Consider the following 24,015-nt stretch of genomic DNA (forward strand, 5'->3'; position numbering starts at 1 on the left):
CACTAACAAGATGTGTCTGGATGAAGCTTGCACTGCTGTGGTCCTACTACAGCACTGGCAAGGAATCTCTGCAGTACTAGAGAACAGGGAAGACAGTCTAGGCTCTAGCTGACACTACGTGGGATCATAAAGCAATGAGACGGCAGTGCAGGGAGATCACACTGCTGGGTCCTGGAGCACTAACAAGATGTGTCTGGATGAAGCTTGCACTGCTGAGGTCCAACTACAATCCTAGGAAGGAATCACTGCAGGAGTATAAAAATGGGAAGACACCAAAGCTCAGATTAGGGCCTAGCACCACTTTAGCACCGTCTTAGCCTCATTTTTTTGACACTAAGGTGGCTTTTTCCCCGCACCATATTTACAAAGTGGCGCACTGCATGAATTGTGCCACTATGTAATCCTTTGCACTACATTATGCCTGCGCCAGCCATAATGTATGCAAAGGGGGTGTTCCACTGTTAGAGCGGGCCAAAAAAATGTCACAAAGAAATCTAAGAGACTTCTTTGTGTCATTTGTTTCAGCGCTTTTAACGCCTGCTCAGAGCAGGGGTTAAAAGGAGGTTCCCATTGGTTTCAGTGAGCCTCTGGGTGCTTTGCAGGATTAGCATCACAATTTTTAATGCTAACCCTGCAAAGCACTGAACTAGTGTCAAAAATTCTGACGCTAGTTCCCTAACTACGGCCATTGTGCGCCCTACATTAAATACTGTGCACACATGGTGGCTTTAGAGGGCGCGCAAAAAAAGTGACACTGCACTGGGCCACTTTTCATAAATCTGCCCCTAAATGCTCTAGTTGACACTCCCTAAAGCCGGGAGACAGCAGTGCAGGGTGATACTAACGGGTTGCATCTTGGTGAAGCTTGCACTCTGAGGTCAAACTACAATACTGGGAAGGAATCTCTCCAGGACTATAGAAAAGGGAAGACACTATATTCTTGCTGACACTACCTGGGATCCTAAAAAATGAAGAGAGTGCAGTGGAGGGAGATACGAACAAGAAGTGTCTGGATGAAGCTTGCACTGCTGAAGTCCTACTACAAAGGAATTGGTGCTAAGCTACAGAACTAGGAAGACATTATGCTCTAGCTGACACTATCTGGGACCCTAAAACAATGAGACCGAAGTGCAGGGAGATCACACAGCGGGGTCCCAGAGCACTAACAAGATGCGCGTGAATGAAGCTTGTACTGCTGTGGTCCACCTACGAAGGAATCGCTACAGGACTATAGAATTGCGAAGACACTCTGGGGGTCATTCTGACCCCGGCGGTCTAAGACCGCCGGGGCCAGGGTCGGCGGGAGCACCGCCGACAGGCCGGCGGTGCCCCGCAGGGCATTCTGACCGCGGCGGTTCGGCCGCGGTCAGAAGAGGCAAACCGGCGGTCTCCCACTGGTTTACCGCTGCCCTTAGAATCCCCCATGGCGGCGCAGCTTGCTGCGCCGCCATGGGGGATTCTGACACCCCCTACCGCCATCCTGTTCCTGGCGGTTCGCCCGCCAGGAACAGGATGGCGGTAGGGGGTGCTGCGGGGCCCCTGGGGGCCCCTGCCGTGCCTATGCACTGGCATGGGCACGGCAGGGGCCCCCGTAAGAGGGCCCCACAAAGTATTTCAGTGTCTGCCTAGCAGACACTGAAATACGCGACGGGTGCAACTGCACCCGTCGCACCTTCCCACTCCGCCGGCTCAATTCTGAGCCGGTATCCTAGTGGGAAGGTTGATTTGCCCTGGGCTGGCGGGCGGCCTTTTGGCGGCCGCCCGCCAGCCCAGGGCAAATCCCAGAATCACCGCCGCGGTCTTTCGACCGCGGTGCGGTGTTCTGACGGCGGAACCTTGGCGGACGGCCTCCACCGTCCGCCAAGGTTAGAATCAGCCCCTCTGTGATCTAGCTGACACTATCTGGGACCCTAAAGCAATGAATAAGCTGTCATGAAACAAGTCCCCTGTTCTGGCCAATGCTCAGATGTCTTGAGTATTTCCCTAACCCTGGGCTGACCTGGGAGCTGTGGGCCTCAGTGTGGCTGGATGATGTCCGAAACTCTGTGTTGGGTCAACACTGATAATAATGCATTGAGTGAAATACAAAATTGTGAAATTGCATGAGATATTTATTTTGTTTTTACTCCTTTGGTCCCAGATGAGCTAAGCATTGCTTTATTTAGAGCAATCAAGAGCTATTCCCAGCACTGTAAAAAGGAAACTAACTGTACTGACGTGCCTCCAAGTGAATGTTGCTTGCACTTTTGCTTCGTACATAGTGACAAACAACAGTATTATTGTGCTCCAACAACCCCATATATGCTGAATTCACACTAATCGTGAATTCCATGGTGTATAAACTAGCCTGTTCACTCAAAGACTCATAGACTGCTTGAATGTCACAGTCAGTCCATCTTTTGTTGCCCTGCGCTGCCTAGCACATAGCCACGGGCTTCAACCACAATGCCTGGGCTAGCAAATGCAACACCACACACTGTAGGAATTTGGGGACATATTTAAGAACCCCTAGGCCACTGGAGCATCACTTTACGTGACGCTCCAGTGGCGCTAACCTCTGTTCCATATTTACAAGGAAATGTAACGCCACTTTTAGTGGTGTTACGCCTCCTTATAAATATGGGCCCCTCTGATGCAGTTTTCTGCGTCAGAGGGGTGTGCTATGGGTGTTGCTGTGGGCGTTCCACAGCAAAACACATATTGCTTTTGACGCTGCCTCAGATTTACGAGATTTCGTAAACCTAAGGCAGCGCCAAAATCTAACGCCTCTCCAGTGGTGGCGTCAGCAAGGCGCAATGAGGAGGACTACTTTTATTCCTCCTCGTTTTTTGCCTTTTCTATGCACAGAAAGAGCAAAACGCCAGAAATGATTGTTTATGTGTAGGAAGGTGTCCTTTCCTGCACATAAACAATCATTTCAAAATTACGCTTTGGCACTTCTGTGTGTTCTACATTCTGCAGCACACACAGAAGTGCCATTAGTGATTGTTTATGCACAGGAAGGGAACCCTTCCTGCACATAAACTATCAAACCCCTCAACGTAGACATCCTTGCATGATGGTGCAAGAATGCCTGCGTTGGCGCTGGCAGCTAAATTTAGCGTCAGCGCAGGGGACAACACAGGGGTGCGTCGTATTCAGTTAAATGCAGCGCATCCCTGCGTTGTGAAAATGATAGAGCACGGCGCTGCCACTTTTGGCGCAGCATCGCACTCCGTCATTTTCCTATAAATATGGGCCTTAATGACAAAACAGAAAGTGGCTTAATCTGACCCCCGAGGCAGGGCTGTCACATGACCCTGTCACATGACCCTAACATGACAACAATTGACATCACTGAAGTTCCATAATAACTGCATGATTATTATAAAAACAACAAAGATAAATGCCTCTTTTACATATCACCTATTTTTTGCTGCTGACTATCTTTGAAAGTTCAGTGGCATAATACCTGTGCTAAATTGTAGTGAGTGAGTGAAATGAGCAAGCCAGACCTCTTCTAGGGGTTTCTCCTGAATGAAAAAAATTGAAAAGAATGGGATGGAATAGTGCATTTTAAAGCACAATTTCACATGAATTTGCTCAAATTCAATTGGCGCTACAGGACACTAATTAAATGTTGAAATCCTTTCATGGTGTGCCAAGCCAATGAAACCTGACAATCCCCAGGAGTTGACCCAATTTTTCTAAATCTGCAAAGGATGTCCCTATACGTCAAAAATTACCTCCATTGTGGCAGGGCCAGCATTTTCTCATAAGTGACCCCATATGCCATAGGTGACCCTTATGACAGAAATAATGTCAGTGTCAGAATTTCGCCATTAATGCCATCAATATACCATAGGGGACCCTTATGTCAAAATGAGGTCAGTATGTCAGGGCCAGTGTTTTGCCATGGTTGCCACCCACCCGTATGTCAGATTGTCCACTTTATGCCAAGAATTACCTCCAATTTGCCATTCACAATCTCTTAAACCCCTTACACTCATCCTCATTCATTATCATTCACTCACTTGTAGTCACTTAATCGCTAACTCAGACATACTAACACTCAGTCTCACACAGTCTCACTTACTAGTCGCCTAATCGCTCACTACTTTCATTCATGCCCACATGCTGACACGTACAGCACACATGCTCAAACATACTGACGCTCCTTCCCACATAAGCAGTCTCACCCCCAAGCATGCACACAACATATATTTAAAAGCATTTTTACTTATATCAGCTGCCACCAAAAGTCCCATTCGATCTAAGTGTGCTGCTTATTGTATTACTCTAATGGTGGATAGGAAGCTAATATTCCATATTAGTATAACGAACATGGGTAGAAAGTGCCGCCACCATGCTCTTGTGTCCCCTCCTGCACATAAACAATCATTCCCTTCAGAGTGGGCACCCTTGCACTATGGTGCTAGGATGCCTGCGTTGGCACTGACAGCTAAATTTAGTGCCAGCGCTACAGGAAACACAGGGGTGAGCCGTATTTGTGTAAAATCTGGCAGACCCTGCGTTTCTGATGTGCGTCACTTCTGTGTAAATATCCCGAGTGTTTCCTGTTTCCACTAGGGCCCTGCAGAACACTGCCTCAAGCATTCAACACTGATCCCCGCCCCTGCACCACCGTCTCATGCATTATTTCCTGACCTCCTACCACCATGCAACCCATGCCCATGCTTTCTTCCCTCATCCGCTAGCTATCAGCTCCCTGGGCTTCCAAACTGTTCCCACATTCCAGCTAGCATGATGCCCCCTCAGCTCCTGATCCTTAGCACTATGCACCCCAGGTTCACCCTTCCCTGATCCTCAAGCACGATACCACCCCCAGGCCACACACTCTCCCCTGATCCTCATACACCCTGCATCCAAGGTAACACACTCTCCCCTGATCCTCATACACCCTGCATCCAAGGTAACACACTCTCCCCTGATCCTCATACACCCTGCATCCAAGGTAACATACTCTCCCCTGATCCTCATGCACCCCGCACCCCAGGGGTCACATACTCTTCCCTGATCCTCATGCACCCTGCACCCCAGGGGTCACATACTCTTCCCTGATCCTCATGCACCCTGCACCCCAGGGGCTGCACACTCTTCCCTGATCATCATGCACCCTGCACCCCAAAGGCCGCACACTCTTCCCTGATCCTCATGCACCCTGCATCCAAGGTAACATACTCTCCCCTGATCCTCATGCACCCTGCACCCCAGGTGTCACATACTCTTCCCTGATACTCAAATACTCCTCACCCCCAGGTCACACACTCTTCCCTGATCCTCATACACCCTGCATCCAAGGTAAGGTAACATACTCTCCCCTGATCCTCATGCACCCTACACCCAGGTAACGTACTCTGCCCTGATCCACATACAACCTGCAGCCAAGGTAACATACTCTCCCCTGATCCTCATGCACCCTGCATCCAAGGTAACATACTCTCCACTGATCCTCATACAACCTGCATCCAAGGTAACATATTCTCCCCTGATCCTCGAGCACGCTGCACCCCCAGGCCACACTCTCTCCCCTGATCCTCATACACTCTGCATCCAAGGTAACATACTCTCCCCTCCCCTGGTCCTCATGCACCGGGCACCCCAGGGGTCACACACTCTTTCCTGATACTCGAACACTCCTCACCCCAAGGTCACACACCATTCCCTGATCCCCAAGCACCCTGCACCCCCAGCTAATACACTCTCCCTGATCCCCAACCACCCTGCACCCCCAGCTCATACACTCTCCCTGGTCCCTAGCACCATGTACCCCCAGCTGACACACTCTTCCCTGATCCTCAAGCAACCTGCATCCCCAGGCCATACACTCTTCCCTGATCCTCATACACCCTGCATCCAAGGTAACATACCCTCCCCTGATCCTCAAGCACGCTGCACCCCCAGGCCACACACTCTACCCTGATCCTCATGCACCCTGCATCCAAGGTAACATACTCTCCCCTGATCCTCATACACCCTGCATCCAAGGTAACATACTCTCCCCTGATCCTCAAGCACCCTCCATCCAAGGTAACATACTCTCCTCTGATCCTCAAGCACCCTGCATCCAAGGTAACATACTCTCCCCTGATCCTCAAGCACGCTGCACCCCCAGGTGACACACTCTTCCCTGATCCTCATACACCCTGCATCCAAGGTAACAGACTCTCCCCTCTCCTGATCCTCAAGCACACTGCACCCCCATGCCACACACTCTTCCCTGATCCTCATACACCCTGCATCCGAGGTAACATACTCTCCCCTGATCCTGAAGCACGCTGCACCCCCAGGGGTGACACACTCTTCCCTGATCCTCACACACCCTGCATCCAAGGTCACATACTCTCCCCTGATCCTCAAGCACACTGCACCCCAGGCCACACACTCCCCTGAACCTCAAGCACGCTGCACCCCCAGGCCACACACTCTTTCCTGATCCTCATACACCCTGCATCCAAGGTAACATGCTCTCTCCTGATCCTCAAGCACGCTGCACCCCAGGCCACACACTCCCCTGATCCTCAAGCACGCTGCACCCCCAGGCCACACACTCTTTCCTGATCCTCATACACCCTGCATCCAAGGTAACATACTCTCCCCTGATCCTCAAGCACGCTGCATCCAAGGTAACATACTCCCCCCTGATCCTCAAGCACGCTGCACCCAAGGTAACAGACTCTCCCCTGATCCTCAAGCACGCTGCACCCCCAGGCCACACACTCTTCCCTGATCCTAATGCACCCTGCATCTAAGGTAACATACTCTCCCCTTCCCTGATCCTCAAGCATGCTGCACCCCCAGGCCACACACTTTCCTGATCCTCATACACCCTGCATCCGAGGTAACATACTCTCCCCTGATCCTCAAGCACGCTGCACCCCCCAGGCCACACACTCTTTCCTGATCCTCATGCACCCTGCATCCAAGGTAACATACTCTCCCCTGATCCTCAAGCACGCTGCATCCAAGGTAACATACTCTCCCCTGATCCTCAATCACGCTGCACCCCCAGGTAACATGCTCTCCCCTGATCCTCATACACCCTGCATCCAAGGTAACATACTCTCCCCTGATCCTCATGCACCCCGCACCCCAGGGGTCACATACTCTTCCCTGATCCTCATGCACCCTGCACCCCAGGGGTCACATACTCTTCCCTGATCCTCATGCACCCTGCACCCCAGGGGCTGCACACTCTTCCCTGATCATCATGCACCCTGCACCCCAAGGGCCGTACACTCTTCCCTGATCCTCATGCACCCTGCATCCAAGGAAACATACTCTCCCCTGATCCTCATGCACCCTGCACCCCAGGTGTCACATACTCTTCCCTGATACTCAAATACTCCTCACCCCCAGGTCACACACTCTTCCCTGATCCTCATACACCCTGCATCCAAGGTAACATACTCTCCCCTGATCCTCATGCACCCTACACCCAGGTAACGTACTCTGCCCTGATCCACATACAACCTGCAGCCAAGGTAACATACTCTCCCCTGATCCTCATGCACCCTGCATCCAAAGTAACATACTCTCCCCTGATCCTCATACAACCTGCATCCAAGGTAACATATTCTCCCCTGATCCTCGAGCACGCTGCACCCCCAGGCCACACTCTCTCCCCTGATCCTCATACACTCTGCATCCAAGGTAACATACTCTCCCCTCCCCTGGTCCTCATGCACCCGGCACCCCAGGGGTCACACACTCTTTCCTGATACTCGAACACTCCTCACCCCAAGGTCAGACACCATTCCCTGATCCCCAAGCACCCTGCACCCCCAGCTAATACACTCTCCCTGATCCCCAACCACCCTGCACCCCCAGCTCATACACTCTCCCTGGTCCCTAGCACCATGTACCCCCAGCTGACACACTCTTCCCTGATCCTCAAGCAACCTGCATCCCCAGGCCATACACTCTTCCCTGATCCTCATACGCCCTGCATCCAAGGTAACATACCCTCCCCTGATCCTCAAGCACGCTGCACCCCCAGGCCACACACTCTACCCTGATCCTCATGCACCCTGCATCCAAGGTAACATACTCTCCCCTGATCCTCGTATACCCTGCATCCAAGGTAACATACTCTCCCCTGATCCTCAAGCACCCTCCATCCAAGGTAACATACTCTCCTCTGATCCTCAAGCACCCAGCATCCAAGGTAACATACTCTCCCCTGATCCTCAAGCACGCTGCACCCCCAGGTGACACACTCTTCCCTGATCCTCATACACCCTGCATCCAAGGTAACAGACTCTCCCCTCTCCTGATCCTCAAGCACGCTGCCCCCCCATGCCACACACTCTTCCCTGATCCTCATACACCCTGCATCCGAGGTAACATACTCTCCCCTGATCCTGAAGCACGCTGCACCCCCAGGGGTGACACACTCTTCCCTGATCCTCACACACCCTGCATCCAAGGTCACATACTCTCCCCTGATCCTCAAGCACACTGCACCCCAGGCCACACACTCCCCTGAACCTCAAGCACGCTGCACCCCCAGGCCACACACTCTTTCCTGATCCTCATACACCCTGCATCCAAGGTAACATGCTCTCTCCTGATCCTCAAGCACGCTGCACCCCAGGCCACACACTCCCCTGATCCTCAAGCACGCTGCACCCCCAGGCCACACACTCTTTCCTGATCCTCATACACCCTGCATCCAAGGTAACATACTCTCCCCTGATCCTCAAGCACGCTGCATCCAAGGTAACATACTCTCCCCTGATCCTCAAGCACGCTGCACCCAAGGTAACAGACTCTCCCCTGATCCTCAAGCACGCTGCACCCCCAGGCCACACACTCTTCCCTGATCCTCATGCACCCTGCATCCAAGGTAACATACTCTCCCCTTCCCTGATCCTCAAGCATGCTGCACCCCCAGGCCACACACTTTCCTGATCCTCATACACCCTGCATCCGAGGTAACATACTCTCCCCTGATCCTCAAGCACGCTGCACCCCCAGGCCACACACTCTTCCCTGATCCTCATACACCCTGCATCCGAGGTAAGATACTCTCCCCTGATCCTCAAGCACGCTGCACCCCCAGGCCACACACTCTTCGCTGATCCTCATGCACCCTGCATCCAAGGTAACATATTCTCCCTTGATCCTCAAGCACACTGCACCCCCAGGCCACACACTCTACCCTGATCCTCATGCATCCTGCATCCAAGGTAACATACTCTCCCCTGATCCTCAAGCACGCTGTACCCCCAGGGACCACACACTCTTCCCTGATCCTCATACACCCTGCATCCAAAGTAACATACTCTCCCCAGATCCTCATGCACCCTGCACCCCAGGGGTCACACACTATTCCCTGATACTCAAACACTCCTCACCCCCAGGTCACACACCATTCCCTGATCCCCAAGCACCCTGCACCCCCAGCTCATACACTCTCCCTGGTCCCTAGCACGCTGCACCCCCAGCTCATACACTCTACCTGGTCCCTAGCACCATGTACCCCCAGCTCATACACTCTCCCTGGTCCCTAGCACCATGTACCGCCAGCTGATACACTCGTCCTTGATCCCCAAGCAACCTGCATCCCCAGCTCACACCCTCTTCTCTGATCTCCAAACATCCTGCACCCTCAGGTCATGCTCTCTTCCCTGATTTCTAGTACTGTACACTTCGAGGCCATGCAGTCTCCCCGATCCTAAAGTAGCCTGCACCCCCAGCTCACATATTCTTCCCTGACCCCTAGCACCGCGCACCCTAAGATCACGCACTCTTCACTGATCCCTAGCACCATGCAACCCCCAGATCTTACACACTTCTCTGATACCCTAGCACCCTTCACCCTAAACTCACACAAACTTCTCTGAGCCCTAGCACCATGTACCCCCAGGTCACACACTGGCCATTGATTCCCAAGCACCCAGCACCCCCAGCTCACACACTCTTCCCTGATGCCCCAAGCACCCTGCACCCCCAGATCACACTCTCTTCCGTGATCGCCAAGCACCCTGAACCCCCAGGTCATGTTTTCTTCCCTGATTTAAGCTCTCTTCCTTGACCGACAAGTACTCTCTGCTCTCTGGGTTCACCAACTTTCCCTGAACTCCCCCTCTGTCCTGTGGGTTCACTCACTCTTCTTTGGGCCCTTCTGGAAATGGGTGCCTCCTGGATTCACACTCTCTTCCCTGACTGACAAGTACTCTGTGCCTCCTGGGTTCACACACTTGTTACTGGATCCTTTCATACTCTCTGTCTCCTGGGTTAACCCACTCTTCTCTGACCCCCAGTGATCTGTGCCCTCTGGATTGACCCACTCTTCTCTGACCCCCAGTGATCTGTGCCCTCTGTGTTGGCCCACTCATCTCTGACCCCGAGTGATCTGTGCCCTCTGTGTTGTCCCACTCTTCTCTAACCCCCAGTGATCTGTGCCCCCATGCGGTGACCCACTCTTCTCTGCTGCCCGGGTGCTCTGTGCCCCTTGGGTTGACCACTCTTTTCTGACCCACTGGTAGTCTGTGTCCCCTGGGTTGACCCACTCTTCTCTTCCCCTCCGTGATCTGTGCCCTCAGGGTTGGCCCACTCTTCTCTGCCCCACAGTGATTTGTGCCCACTGGGTTGACCCACTCTTCTCTGCCACCTAGGTACTCTCTGTCCCCTGGCTTGACACTCTTTTCTGATCTCCAGTGATCTGTGCCCCCTGGGTTGACCCACACCTCTTTGACCCCAGTTATCTGTGCCCTCTGGGTTGACCCACTCTTCTCTACCCCAAGGTACTCTGTGCCCCCTGGGCTGACCCACTTCTCCCTGCCCCCCAGTCATCCGAGCCCTCTGGGTTGACCCACTCTTTTCTGTCCCTTATTGATCTGTGCCCTCTCGGTTGGCACTCTCTTTTCTGACTCGAGGGTATTCTGCCACCTGGGTTGACCCACTCTTCTCTGCTTCCCAGGTGGTCTGTGTCCCTTGGGCTCCCACAGTCATCCTTGGCTACCCGCGCCTTTCACCTCAGGTTTACGCACTGTTTTGGATGCACAAGCGCCCTCACCCCACTTCAAGCAATCTTCCATGACGCCCTAGCCCTCTGTGCCTCCCAAGGCCCCACACTCACCTGCCGGTTCATGAAGACATATATGACAGGGTTGTACACGGTGGATGACTTCGAGAAAATGGAGGGGATGGAAGCCATGCGGGGGTCGAAGGCCTCCCCGCGATGAGTGATGGCCCACAGGGCAAAAACGGTGTAGGGGGTCCAGCAGACCAGGTAGCCCAGCACCATGATGACCACCATCTTGGTCACCTCACGCTCAGCCTTCTGGGTGGTGGCGGACTGCTCCTGCTGCTTGGCGACCTGTGGGCACCAGAAGAGAGCACATGGAAATGAGCATGGTACCCCTGGGTTAACCCGGGCATAGCTTGTAAATCTGCACTGACTGCCCCAGTAATTCGTACCACCTAGAAAAGCGATTTCTTAGCTTGTGGGAGTCGTAATACAGTGTGAACACATAAAAGAAAGCTAAATAGAAAATGTTAAAACATTCTGTAATTGTGAAGGAATTGCAAAATTTAGATTAAAATTTCAGTTGTAGATTTATGTTTGTGTTACGCAGCAAGACATCGTGCTACGCTGTGTGAAAGGGAGAGTGCAGGAATGCGCCGTATCTAACAAGATCGGGAGCATTTCTGTCTTTTTCTTGTGCTGCGTACTCAGTGCAGCTTCGTCCCAACGCAGGCACCATTGCGCCATGGACACCTTTCTGCACAAAAACAATCCTTAGAGGCGTTTTCCTCTTTCTAAATGTGCTGCAAAATGCAACGAAAACAAGGAGGAGAAATTAAGATATTTCTCTTTGCTGCGCCTCTGCCGGGAAGGCGTACAACTCTGATGCATTTCCAGGCCTACCAGTGCTGGTAAATTTCAGAACGCTTCAGAATAAAAGGGCGGATGCGTAGGAACACCCACGCTCCACCCATGTAAACCACCCCAGCACTGTGTAATGCAAGGCAGCGCTGCCTTTACTTACACCAGATTTACCATACCACACAGGGTGCCTCTGAGTGCCTTAGTAAATCTCATTCTAGGTTTTGCGTGGCGAAAAGGCGAAGCAAAACCTTAGTAAACCTGGGCATAAGTTTGTATCTTTATCTTGATTCATGAGAACGGAGCAAGTACAGCAGACAGCCGTATGGACTTAAGCACTGGGGTGCACCAACCAAAAAAATAGGATGCACTAGAAACAAACAAAAGGTAAAGCAAAATTGCGAGAATGTTGTTTTCTCTTTGAGAAATAAATCCAAATTCTCAAAAGGTCATCCAACCTTCCCATTAAAATTTAAATCTTTGCAATTTTGTCTGTGAATTAAAGAGCATATGTCATAATTTGTGGTCTTTTTGATATATACTTGTTTTGTAGTTTTATTTTTTTAAGTTTAACTGATAAAACTTGCTTAGAGAGGGGTCAGAAGATTAAGAACCACTGGTCTAAAAGCAGAATTTCACTGCAGTGCCACATGATGCCTTACCTTGTACACAAGCACACACAACACACGCAGAGTTGCACATGCTCACAAGTTACACATAACACAGAGAGGTGCAGCTCCCACTTCTGTTCATGCCCTACAATTTTACACCGCAGCTTTTCCAGTACTGAGACCATCCCACAGACCCACCAGTGCAGCTCAGACTTCTCTTCCAGCACTCATGATTGTCCAATACTAAGACCAGGGCCACTGGAATTATGTCAGCAAAGGCCCAAATTATGTGGCAGGGTTGAGTAAATTATGCGGCAGGAAAAGGCAATTTATGCGTCATAAGGTGGCACATTTTGTAACAGTATTACTCCATTATTTCATCATTTTTAAACTTGGTAACACTGTCTGGGCCGTCATTGGTTGCACCTCATTAGCACCATTTTAACACCCAAATATAGCAATAAGCAACAAAAAGGTGAGACGTCCAACTTTGTAATGGGCCTTCCTCTGTGCGGCAACATGTGTTGCTGCATTTTTAGTAACTTTTGAGCTAGAAACACATTTTTTTGTTAAAATCTGCAGATTATACGGCAGATGATGGTTTATGTGGCAAATGATGCAAATCTATAATTATGCAAAAATCGTCAATGCCGCACAATAGCATAATTCCAGTCACCCTGACTAAGACACATGCACAACCGTTTCCAAGGGCCCCCATCTTTCCCTGCCAGTGTGCCTCGGGACTGGCGTCCATCGAGCACCCTGCTGTTCATGGAGATGCCCGCACAGTGTTCTGGCGAGGAACCTCATTCCTGTCCTGAAGGACTCACTGCTAGTCCAGTACTGGACCTGCGCTCAACTCTGATAGCACAGCTCAAGCTGGACACCATTCTTGTGGGTGAAACACTCCCCAGTCTGATGTAGCAGCAGACCGACGGAGGTGTGTCTGTTCACACGTACCTGAGTAGGGGGGAAGTGTTCCATATCACAAGATGTCTGACAGGTGGGAGGAAGCATGCCTGTTCACAAGACGCCTGAGTAAGAGGAAGTGTGACAGATCAAAGGAAGTATGTCACTTCACGAGGTGTCTTTGTAAGAGGGGGGGTCTATTCACAAGGTGTCTCTGTAAGAGGGATTGTGTCTGTTCACAGGGTGTCTGAGTAAGAGGAACTGTACCCTCTTCCACGACCTCTGACAGATCAAAGGAAAAATGTCTGTTTACAGGGTGTCTGTGTAAGAGGGATTGTGTCTGTTCACAAGGTGTCTGTGTAAGAAGGATTGTGTCTGTTCACAAGGTGTTTGTGAAAGAGGGAATGTGTCTGTTCACAAGGTGTCTGTGTAAGAGGGAATATGTCTGTTTACAGGGTGTCTGAGTAGGAGGATGTGTGCCTCTTCATAAAGCCTCTGATAGATCAAAGGAAGTATGTCTGTTCACAGGGTGTTTGTGTAAGATGGAGCATGTCTGTTCACAAGGTGTCTGTGTAAGAGGGAGTATGTCTGTTCACAAGTAGTCTGTGTAATAGGGAGTGTGTCTGTTCACAAGGTGTCTTTGTAAGAGGGAGTATGTCTGTTCACAAGGTGTCTGAGTAGGAGGAAGAGTGCCTCTTCACAAGGCCTCTGTTAGATCAAAGGAAGCGTGTCTGTTCACAAGGTGTCTGTGTAAGAGGCAGTATGTCTGTTCACAAGATGCCTGAGTAAGAGGGAGGATGTATGTTTACAGGGTGTCTGTGTAAGAGGGAGGATGTCTGTTCACAAGATGCCTGAGTAAGGGGGAGTATGTCTGTCCAAAAGATGTCTGACAGATGAGAGGAAGCATGCCCGTTCAAGAGAGGCCTGAGTAATAGGTAGTGTGCCCCCTTCAAAGCCTCTGACAGATCAAAGGAAGTATGTCTGTTCACAAGGTGTCGGTGTAAGATGGCGCATGTCTGTTCACAAGATGTCTGTGTAAGTGGGAGTATGTCTGTCCACAAGGTGTCTGAGTAGGATGATGTGTGCCTCTTCACAAAGTCTCTGACAGATTAAAGGAAGTATGTCTGTTCATAAGGTGTCTGTGTAAGAGGGTGTGTGTCTGTTCACAAGGTGTCTGTGTAAGAGGTAGTATGTTTGTTCACAAGGTGTCTGAGTGGGAGGAAGTTGCCTCTTCACAAGGCCTCTGACAGGTGCTAGGAAGCATGCCTGTTTACAAGGTGTCTGACAGGTGATAGGAAGCATGCCTGTTCACAAGGCGTCTGCCAGGTGCTAGGAAGCATGCCTGTTCACAAGGTGTCTGACAGGTGATAGGAAGCATGCCTGTTCACAAGGTGTCTCAGTAAAAAAAAGCATGCCTGTCCACAAGGCATCTGACAGGTGAGAGGAAACATGCCTATTCACAAGGCGTCTGACAGGTGAGAGGTAGCATGACTTTTCACAAGGTACCTGGCAGGTGATAGGAAGGATGCCTGTTCACAAGGCGTCAGACCGGTGAGAGGAAGCATGCCTGTCCACAAGGCGTCTGACAGGTGAGAGGAAGCATGCCTGTTCATAAGGCGTCAGACCGGTGATAGGAAGCATGCCTGTCCACAAGGCGTCTGACAGGTGAGAGTAAGCATGCCTGTTCACAAGGCGTCAGACCGGTGATAGGAAGGATGCCTGTTCACAAGGCGTCAGACCGGTGAGAGGAAGCATGCCTGTCCACAAGGCGTCTGACAGGTGAGAGAAAGCATGCCTGTTCACAAAGTGGCTGACAGGTGATAGGAAGGATGCCTGTTCACAAGGCGTCAGACCGGTGAGAGGAAGCATGCCTGTTCACAAGGTGGCTGACAGGTGAGAGATAGCATGCCTGTTCACAAGGCGTCTGACAGGTTATAGGAAGCATGCCTGTTCACAAGGAGTCTGACAGGTGAGAGGAAGCATGCCTGTTCACAAGGCGTCTGACAGGTTATAGGAAGCATGCCTGTTCACAAGGAGTCTGACAGGTGAGAGGAAGCATGCCTGTTCACAAGGCGTCTGACAGGTTATAGGAAGCATGCCTGTTCACAAGGAGTCTGACAGGTGCTAGGAAGCATGCCTGTTCATGCCTGTTCACAAGGCGTCAGACCGGTGATAGGTAGCATGCCTGTCCACAAGGCATCTGACAGGTGAGAGGAAGCATGTCTGTTCACAAGGCGTCAGACCGGTGATAGGAAGGATGCCTGTTCACAAGGCGTCAGACCAGTGATAGGAAGGATGCCTGTTCACAAGGCGTCAGACCGGTGAGAGGAAGCATGCCTGTCCACAAGGCGTCTGACAGGTGAGAGGAAGCATGCCTGTTCACAAGGCGTCAGACCGGTGATAGGAAGGATGCCTGTTCACAAGGCGTCAGACCGGTGAGAGGAAGCATGCCTGTCCACAAGGCGTCTGACAGGTGAGAGGAAGCATGGCTGTTCACAAGGTGGCTGACAGGTGATAGGAAGGATGCCTGTTCACAAGGCGTCAGACCGGTGAGAGGAAGCATGCCTGTCCACAAGGCGTCTGACAGGTGAGAGGAAGCATGCCTGTTCACAAGGTGGCTGACATGTGAGAGATAGCATGCCTGTTCACAAGGCGTCTGACAGGTTATAGGGAGCATGCCTGTTCACAAGGAGTCTGACAGGTGAGAGGAAGCATGCCTGTTCACAAGGCGTCTGACAGGTTATAGGAAGCATGCCTGTTCACAAGGAGTCTGACAGGTGAGAGGAAGCATGCCTGTTCACAAGGCCCCTGACAGCCCCCTGTGCCTGTTCACGCGGTGTATGACACCTGAAGAGTAGCATGCCTGCTCACAAGGCCCCTGACAGCCCCCTGTGCCTGTTCACGCGGTGTATGAGAGATGAAGAGTAGCATGCCTGCTCACAAGGCCCCTGGCAGCCCCCTGTGCCTGTTCACGCGGTGTATGAGAGATGAAGAGTAGCATGCCTGCTCACAAGGCCCCTGACAGCCCACTGTGCCTGTTCACGCGGTGTATGAGAGATGAAGAGTAGCATGCCTGCTCACAAGGCCCCTGGCAGCCCCCTGTGCCTGTTCACGCGGTGTATGAGAGATGAAGAGTAGCATGCCTGCTCACAAGGCCCCTGACAGCCCCCTGTGCCTGTTCACGCGGTGTATGAGAGATGAAGAGTAGCATGCCTGCTCACAAGGCCCCTGACAGCCCCCTGTGCCTGTTCACACGGTGTATGACAGCTGAAGAGTAGCATGCCTGCTCACAAAGCCCCTGGCAGCCCCCTCTGCCCTGTGCCTGCTCACACCGCTCGTGCCTGCTCTCCTGCGTTCAGCAGTGCTATGCACCGTGTGACCTTGGGCCTCAGGACCCCTCGCCCCTCGTCTGCTCAGGTAAAGCCCGTCTCCTCGCGCCAGGTAAGCTGCTGAAAGTCCCTCTCCGCCCTGATTGCGCTTTACCCTGATCCTGGCGGTAATTTGCAGATAAGCCTCACCTCGGAAGGGCTTAGAGTGAGCAGTGGAGGGGTCAGAGGCTGGGGAGGGCGGGTTTTAACAAGCACTGCCAAAGCCAAGACGTCTCACCTTTGTGCTTTGCTAATGCGACCTCTTGTCCTTACCAGTGCTTAAAAAATGTTTATTACCGATTCTGAACAGCATCGGTAATTAAAAAAGTGCGGTGATGTATAAACGCGCAGCTGTCATCACCCAAGCCCTTGTGAGTCATGACACCACAGCAGGGTAGGGAAATTGTATTTATTTAGCGCTTACCACCCTGACCAGGAGTCAAAGCGCTTTTCAATGAGAAGCACGCTACTCCTGAACCCAAAAAGGATTAGTGGTGGATTAGTATGGGGAAGAATGAGTTAATTTGTGTGGTGTCTGTCAGCTGGGTTGAATGGGATAGAAGAGGGGGGAATCTAAAAAGTGTTAATTGAGAGATCATAGTAGTAAGGTGAGGCTTGGGATGAGTAAAGGACGGATAGAGGAGGGAAGAGTCTGTAGGAAGGGATTAGGGAGATCCATATGTACTCTGTGCGTCGTATATGCGTGCACGTATTCTGCGTGACAGATAATGGGTGCATGTGTTTTCACACATCTACATGCATACGTCCAGGCGTTGCACCCATTTCATGTACCGTTCCAAGTTGGCAGACGCCCACGGAGCAGTACATTTTAAAGAATTAAAGGACTTTTTTTGGAATGGAGCGGCCCAGTTTCAAATTGCAGCTGCTGGTCCCTCATAAACATACAGGGGGAGTAACTGGGAGCTAGGGGGAAGGGATCCCGTGTATACGTCCATGATTTGTAGCAAGGAGGCGGGGGCAGTGAGCAAAGAAGCAGGGTTAAACAACAGTGAGCAGTACAGGAAGGGATGTGGGAAGCATTTGCAAAGGGGTGGTGGGGATGGCAACGGGCAGAGAGTAGGAGGTGAAGGGGCAAGCAACATATAAGGGAGGTGGTAAAGAGCAAGAACAAAAAAAAGTTCCCTGAATGTAGCAGTGGAAGGATACAGGCCATTGAATAAAAAGGAAGCCACAGAATCTATGCGCTAGGGGTATGTATGGTCAAACACAAGAAGAAGAAGAAAGAAAGCCATGAAATAAGAAGCAAGAACATGTAATTGGCAGGAAAGTCAGCCAATAATAACCAATGGGTTGCCCCAGTGCTTAATTTGTGCTTGTTGGTTCTGGTGCCGGGCACCGGCATGTATTTCTGAGGGCCGGCGCTTATTCCTCTGCCTCAAGCATTTTACTGCGAGCAAAAGAGACATATGGGAAAGACGGAGGAAGAGAAAAACAAAAAAGCGCCACAATGGGAGAAAGCAGAAAGCTGCAAGAGTGAGCTGAAGGGGGCAGGGAGTGGCTTTTTATGGATTAAACATGCCCGAGACGGCTTCAGGATTACTCCGCCTCAGTATTCCGTGTTCACACATTTAATTGCAGCAGCCGCGTGTTTAAGTGGAGGGCTTTGAGCAGCGGCACGTTTGTATTTACAAATTAAGCACTGGGCTGCCCAGGAGGAGAAGGAGCCATAGTCTGAGTGACCGCTGTTATACTATTTGAGCATCGGGGAGTTGCCCCCTCCTTAAAGCAATGGTCTTCAGACAAAAATTATCAGGGTACTCTAGAATTACAATACTCTAGAATTACAAACATATTTTCTCATAATTATTTTATAAAATTGGCATATTAAGTAATTCAAACATTACAGTTATGTTCAGATATCTCTTTTCAAAAAATTGTATCAAACACACATGATTGCCTGCATGTTAGTGGCAACCTGCACTCCCTAAAACTGTAAATGCAGGCACGGTGCGATCCTTTATAAGAAAAAGGAAGGGACTATCAGGGTGATTCGGATAACTGCGTTCACAAACGTTGACACTTACTTCGATGTATGGCATAGGTGAAAAACACATTGCTAGTGGCCCATTACAGGCTGGCCTCTGCCACCGCGGGGTCCCCAGTTCTCTGTTACCTGCCTGTAGCATGACTGCATGCTTGGGGGCTGCTTCCTCTAGTGCCCACCCTCTGTGGGACACACAAACCTGATTGTTAGTTGGTTTCATTTGAGGCATGGCAGGGCCCTAGAGCATCCTTTATAAATCTTCTTATTAATCTAAAATTTTGGATGGCCCTTTGCCAGCTCCCTTACTGACCATAACATCATGTATGTATGTATGTATATATGTATGTATGTATGTATGTAACGGTACTTGCTTAGCACATACATAGATGGGAAGCAATTTTTTGATGGGTGCAGAACCGGGGGCGTGAGCCCAGGGGCAACATTCAGGATTGTTTACATTGAGCTAGGTAAAAAAAAAGTTCCTGTCTTTGGGGGGCGGGAGTAATACGCCTTGAAGAGTTGTGCCCTTTGCTAATTATCCCCCTTTAACACATTCCCAAAATTTTTCCTCATCCTGAAAGTCCTCTCTGCCTCCCTCTTGGACTGGAGGTCAACCTACCAGATATCAGACCTCCTTTCAGACCTCAGGAAGAGCTCCTGCCAGCCTTCCCTGCCGTTCACCAGGGCTGATCTCCCTGTTCACCTTGTCTACAGCCTCAACAATTTACCTGCACAGCTCCTAGCATTAATAAAGTACACTGAGTATTTAATCCTCTCTATGACGACAAAACTCCAAATTTCAAACACAAACACTTTACCTATTAATATTATTGTCTCCTGACCCCTCCTGCCTCATTCGTTTAAAATTCCTTTGGTCCTATAGCCTGCCTGTACCTGGGTGTCCTATAAACTGGTGTGGGTGGGCAGCAATGCTGCAACCAATGCACAAAACAACATTTCTCTGCAGCCCTTGCGGCAGAGCCGCTGCACGTGCCCTGCAACTAGTTGGACGTCGGTTGCGTGATGGCGCGTTTACCTCCTGTAATGTCCCAATAGCCCATGGATGGACCCAGTCTCTCCTCCCTGTGATGATGCATGTCGAACTGAATAGTGGATCTGTGGCAAGGAGGGCTCGTAGGTCCAAGAGCGTAATGAGACCCAAACTTTGGGGGTGGGGCCAACCTGCCAACCAGTGGAGGCGGGGTTAACATTTCAAACAATAGGGCGGAGCTATCCTTAGAGCCAATACAAGAAAATAGAGTGATAAATTGTGCATTTTAAACATATTGGTCAAACCCAATACTATTAAAACAAACATGTGTTAGTTGATTTGGCAATGTTTATTGACTACTGACAAAGATATTTAGAAAGGTGACTGAGTGATTTGACAACAAACAAACAGCTTCTATACAATTTAATGCAAAGCACTTTAGAAGCAATTTTCGCAAAGTTATTTGAAAACAACAAGCATTTTGCAGTTCTATGAAAAGTCCATCTGTGAAATGACAATGAGCTCATTACATTTTTTTAATGTCATCTTTAGAAAGCAGCTTCTGTCTGACAGTTGAACCAAGGTACATTTTCAGTTTGCTCATCAGGGATTTGCAATGTATTCTCGTTTGAGGCTGTGCACATGTACAGGCCTCAGAATATTGAACTTAGTCGGTTAATACACCTGGTTTCAGGAGGTGTAATTGCCAAGTCTCGGGTTTGACCTTACCTTGCATACCTCAAAGCAAATTCTATATCTGTCTTAAATGGGTCTCTGAGAAACTGCTCCCGGAGGCGTCTAATTTAGGCAGCAGAGGTAGGCCTCTGGTTAGACATACACTTTATGTTCAGGCTTTATATAGCTGAGCTATCTCTCAGTCTACACATAGGTCAGGCATCAGATACCTGAGCTTTCCCTCAGGTGACAGGGCTCCGTCACCAAAGGACAGGAGCCTCAACTCATCATTTCTGCTGAATTTCCTCTAAAATTGCCACAAAACCTAAGCTTACTTACTGGCGGCAACCACTACATACATTAAAACATATGTATGCAAGATATGAGTTGAGTTGTTACTTCTAAAGTGCAAAGAATGCCCTGAGGCATCTTGGCGCTGAACTAACAACACCAGGAAAGCTTTAAAGATAATCAATAAAATATATGAATTTTACCAGCCTCAATAAACATAGAATGATCCTCTATTTTGCGCAGACCAAGATGGAACGATTTGCAAATAAAGGAAGCAAAAACGAGAAGACACATCCCCTCCTGTACGCACGCCCACCACGCCGTTCTAAATTAGGGGGCTCGTAGCAGGCGGGAAGAGCCAAGATGGAGAGATCTCAAAGACCTGGAAGGAAACCCACGAGCAGCATGGGGACTGCTTCACAGTAATCTCTCAGACAAAGGAGAGCGCCTTATAAGGAATCCTTCTCGAAACTGGCAACCAGTGCAGCTTACAGCGAACCTTGGTAATTCCTGAAACTCATGACAAGTCTCATTGCCACACTCTGAACACCTTGAAGCCTGCAAATAGATGGCTCAGGAGGTCCCATGCAGCAAGCATTGGCATAGCTGAACCTAGAGATGATGGGGGCATTACCCATACAAGCTTACAAGTGGCACAGAATAAAAGGAGGGCTTTCCTTCATCCTTATTTGGAGGTCACAGGATGACACAACTGCAAGAGGCAGGTGGAAATGCCATTATTGCAACCTTGTCTGATGTCTTTCAGTACAGCCAAAGGGCCAGGCTCAGCCCCTAAACCAGGCCTTAGACTGATCTTGCGAGCATTCATTCACTGGTGTTCGTCAAGATGTTTAGAGAGCTGGTGAGCCACAACCTCTCACCAATTTCAGTGACTGCTGCCAAAAGAAAGACCAGCCCGTAATTAGGTTCTGATGAGGGGTTCAAGTTTGTCTTTTTTAAAAGGGGTTAGATAACCCCTTTCTTCCATCTACTAAGGACTGTGCCAGATGAAAACAGTCATTAGGAATGAGGGTGTAATGATCGGAGATAAAGATTTTAGAGTCCGGATTGGTTAACCTTCCTCACAGGAGCTGGACATGAGGGGGAAGCCAGGAGGAAGCCGCCTCTCCTTCTTTAATCACGAGGAGAGCTGTGAGACGAGTGAAAACATGGACAAAGTCTTGTACTCACTCTGCCCGAGGCAGGATGAAACCAGAGGCTGCCAATCCAATCACAAATGCCCCTGGTCTTCTCATGGGTAAGAGGCCACACTGTGACAAACAGCAGGTTGGTGAGATTTCAGACTGCCTTGAAAATCACTTTCAGGATTTGGAGGATGGAGAAATAGGATTTGAAATAAGAGGTCTTATTAGCAAAAAAGAGACATATGGCATGAGTTGTTGCCATTTATGTGATATTTTCAAAACCTGAACATGCAAGTTTGTGTTTTGTTAAATGCAAAATTGTATATTGTCTTATATACAAAGGTGAAGGAGTCGCAGCGCTGTTTCTCTTCCCCTGACCTAAACCGGACATGCTTAAACTCCCTCCAGCCTGTTTTACTCTCTAAAGAACAATGCTCTGCTGTTTATCACACTATTTTTATGTTTTTAGCACTATAAACCACATGCTGGCAGCTTCAAGGCACCAGGAGCAAAGATGGAGGTGAAACTAAAGGCCTCGCTTAGACTGGCGTTGCGAGAGTTGCACCATAACTCTGCAACGCTTCCACTCTGCCAACTCACGTTCTGCTGCTCTGTTTAGAGTGGGCCCAGTGATGGTTGCCCCATCCTATTCAGGGTGGGACTAACCATAATTCATTTTCTTTGACCAAGGCTTGATGGATACAGCAAGGGAATACGTAGAATGACTGCCAAACTCACGGAGAAAGACCCATCAGCCATTTGTGGTTTGTAATGAGAAAACAAACGTCTGCTTCAAGAGTTTATTTTCTCAATTCAAAAAAGATTGTGAAGTAGATGCTTTAAAAATGGCGCCTACTCAGCAAGCCTGCTGTGCTCTGAATGAATGCCTCGGCTGCCGGATCTCTAGTTAGGGTGGATTGTGCTCTGCCTGAGCGACACACACCATTGGCTTATCCCCCGGCAGATCTGCTGACTGTCCACCTGGTTCTAAATGTCCCACTTGGCAGGGTCTACAGGGTCTACAAGGTCATAGCAGATAGAGTGTAAGACATATCAGGCAAGTCTGGTGGACTTTACGTATCAACAAAATATGTGCATGATATTAATTATCTATTTAGCTATCCTTTGTGATCTTTTCATAGGGCAGGAGCAAAGACTGAGCTGGTGACTGAAGGAAAATGATGAAAATAAATGGATTCCTATCACTCTACCCACTTGCCCCCCCCACACACACACACGCACACACAGCACACACCACACACCAAACCGCACCTCCCTTCCAATGTTTATCATATGTAATTATGTAATTTCATAGTCAGGGCAAAGAAAGAGATTTATTAGAAGCTATGAGGTTACAGAAGGGAGAGAAATCGGCAAATTAGGAGATACCCAAACTGAGGCTGATATATTATAAGTTATATAGCTGCACCTCTAGGGATCATGATAAAAGCACAAAGACAGATTTCGAGATTAACGTCCTGATTTAAATCTTGATGGAGGGGAATACTCCGTCGCAAACACGACGCATATCCCGTCCTCCGTATTACGATCCCATTATAATCTACGGGGATCCTAGCACAGCGGGCAAGGTATTTGTCACGTTTGTGACACGGTATTCCCTCCGCCAAGATCTAAATCAGGCCCTAAGGCCTTGGTTTCAAGTTATGAAGAATTTGGGTGATAGTTCTTGAACACAGTAATTACAGCTAGCCAGATGTGAGGTTTTTAATGGGTAACATAATAACGGTCTCCCCACCTCGGAATGAAGTGTAAAATGTAAAATCTGTGTTAACCACACAGAATAATGCATGTTTAGCATTTATGTCTTATCATTTTATCCTGATATATTGCCTGCGGCTTTTTCTGATGAAATGTGTCAGGACAAAAGTGCCGAATGTGGTAATTGATGCACAACCCAGGTTCGGATCTGTGTGCAAACATCCATTTGCACATGGACAAAAATGTGAAACACACCTTGGAGTCAGGGTGTAAGTAAAGTCTGTACATTTATACACAACAGGGCTAGGCTATGTCAGTAGAGATCTGTCTAGCTCTGTATAGCCATTCTCATGGCCGCAGTTCTGCATGGTTTGAGTTTGTTGTGTTGTATTCATACCCCAAGAAAGAGCCAAAGCTAATGTTTGCACAGGTGGTGCACTACTGAGTAAAGTGCCAAGATGGACC

General features: G+C 49.6%; 1 protein-coding gene across 1 annotated transcript in view; it reads right to left on the bottom strand.

Moving 5' to 3' along the window:
• The window catches only part of LOC138260932 (blue-sensitive opsin-like), a 67,162-nt gene that overhangs the window by 16,140 nt on the left and 27,007 nt on the right, over window positions 1-24,015 (bottom strand). The window contains exon 4 of the mRNA XM_069209457.1: window positions 11,087-11,326. Within this exon, the coding sequence (XP_069065558.1) occupies window positions 11,087-11,326 (240 nt within the window). The remainder of the gene's footprint in view (window positions 1-11,086; window positions 11,327-24,015) is intronic.

This window comes from Pleurodeles waltl, chromosome 10, assembly GCF_031143425.1.
Source record: "Pleurodeles waltl isolate 20211129_DDA chromosome 10, aPleWal1.hap1.20221129, whole genome shotgun sequence".
Taxonomy (NCBI): domain Eukaryota; kingdom Metazoa; phylum Chordata; class Amphibia; order Caudata; family Salamandridae; genus Pleurodeles; species Pleurodeles waltl.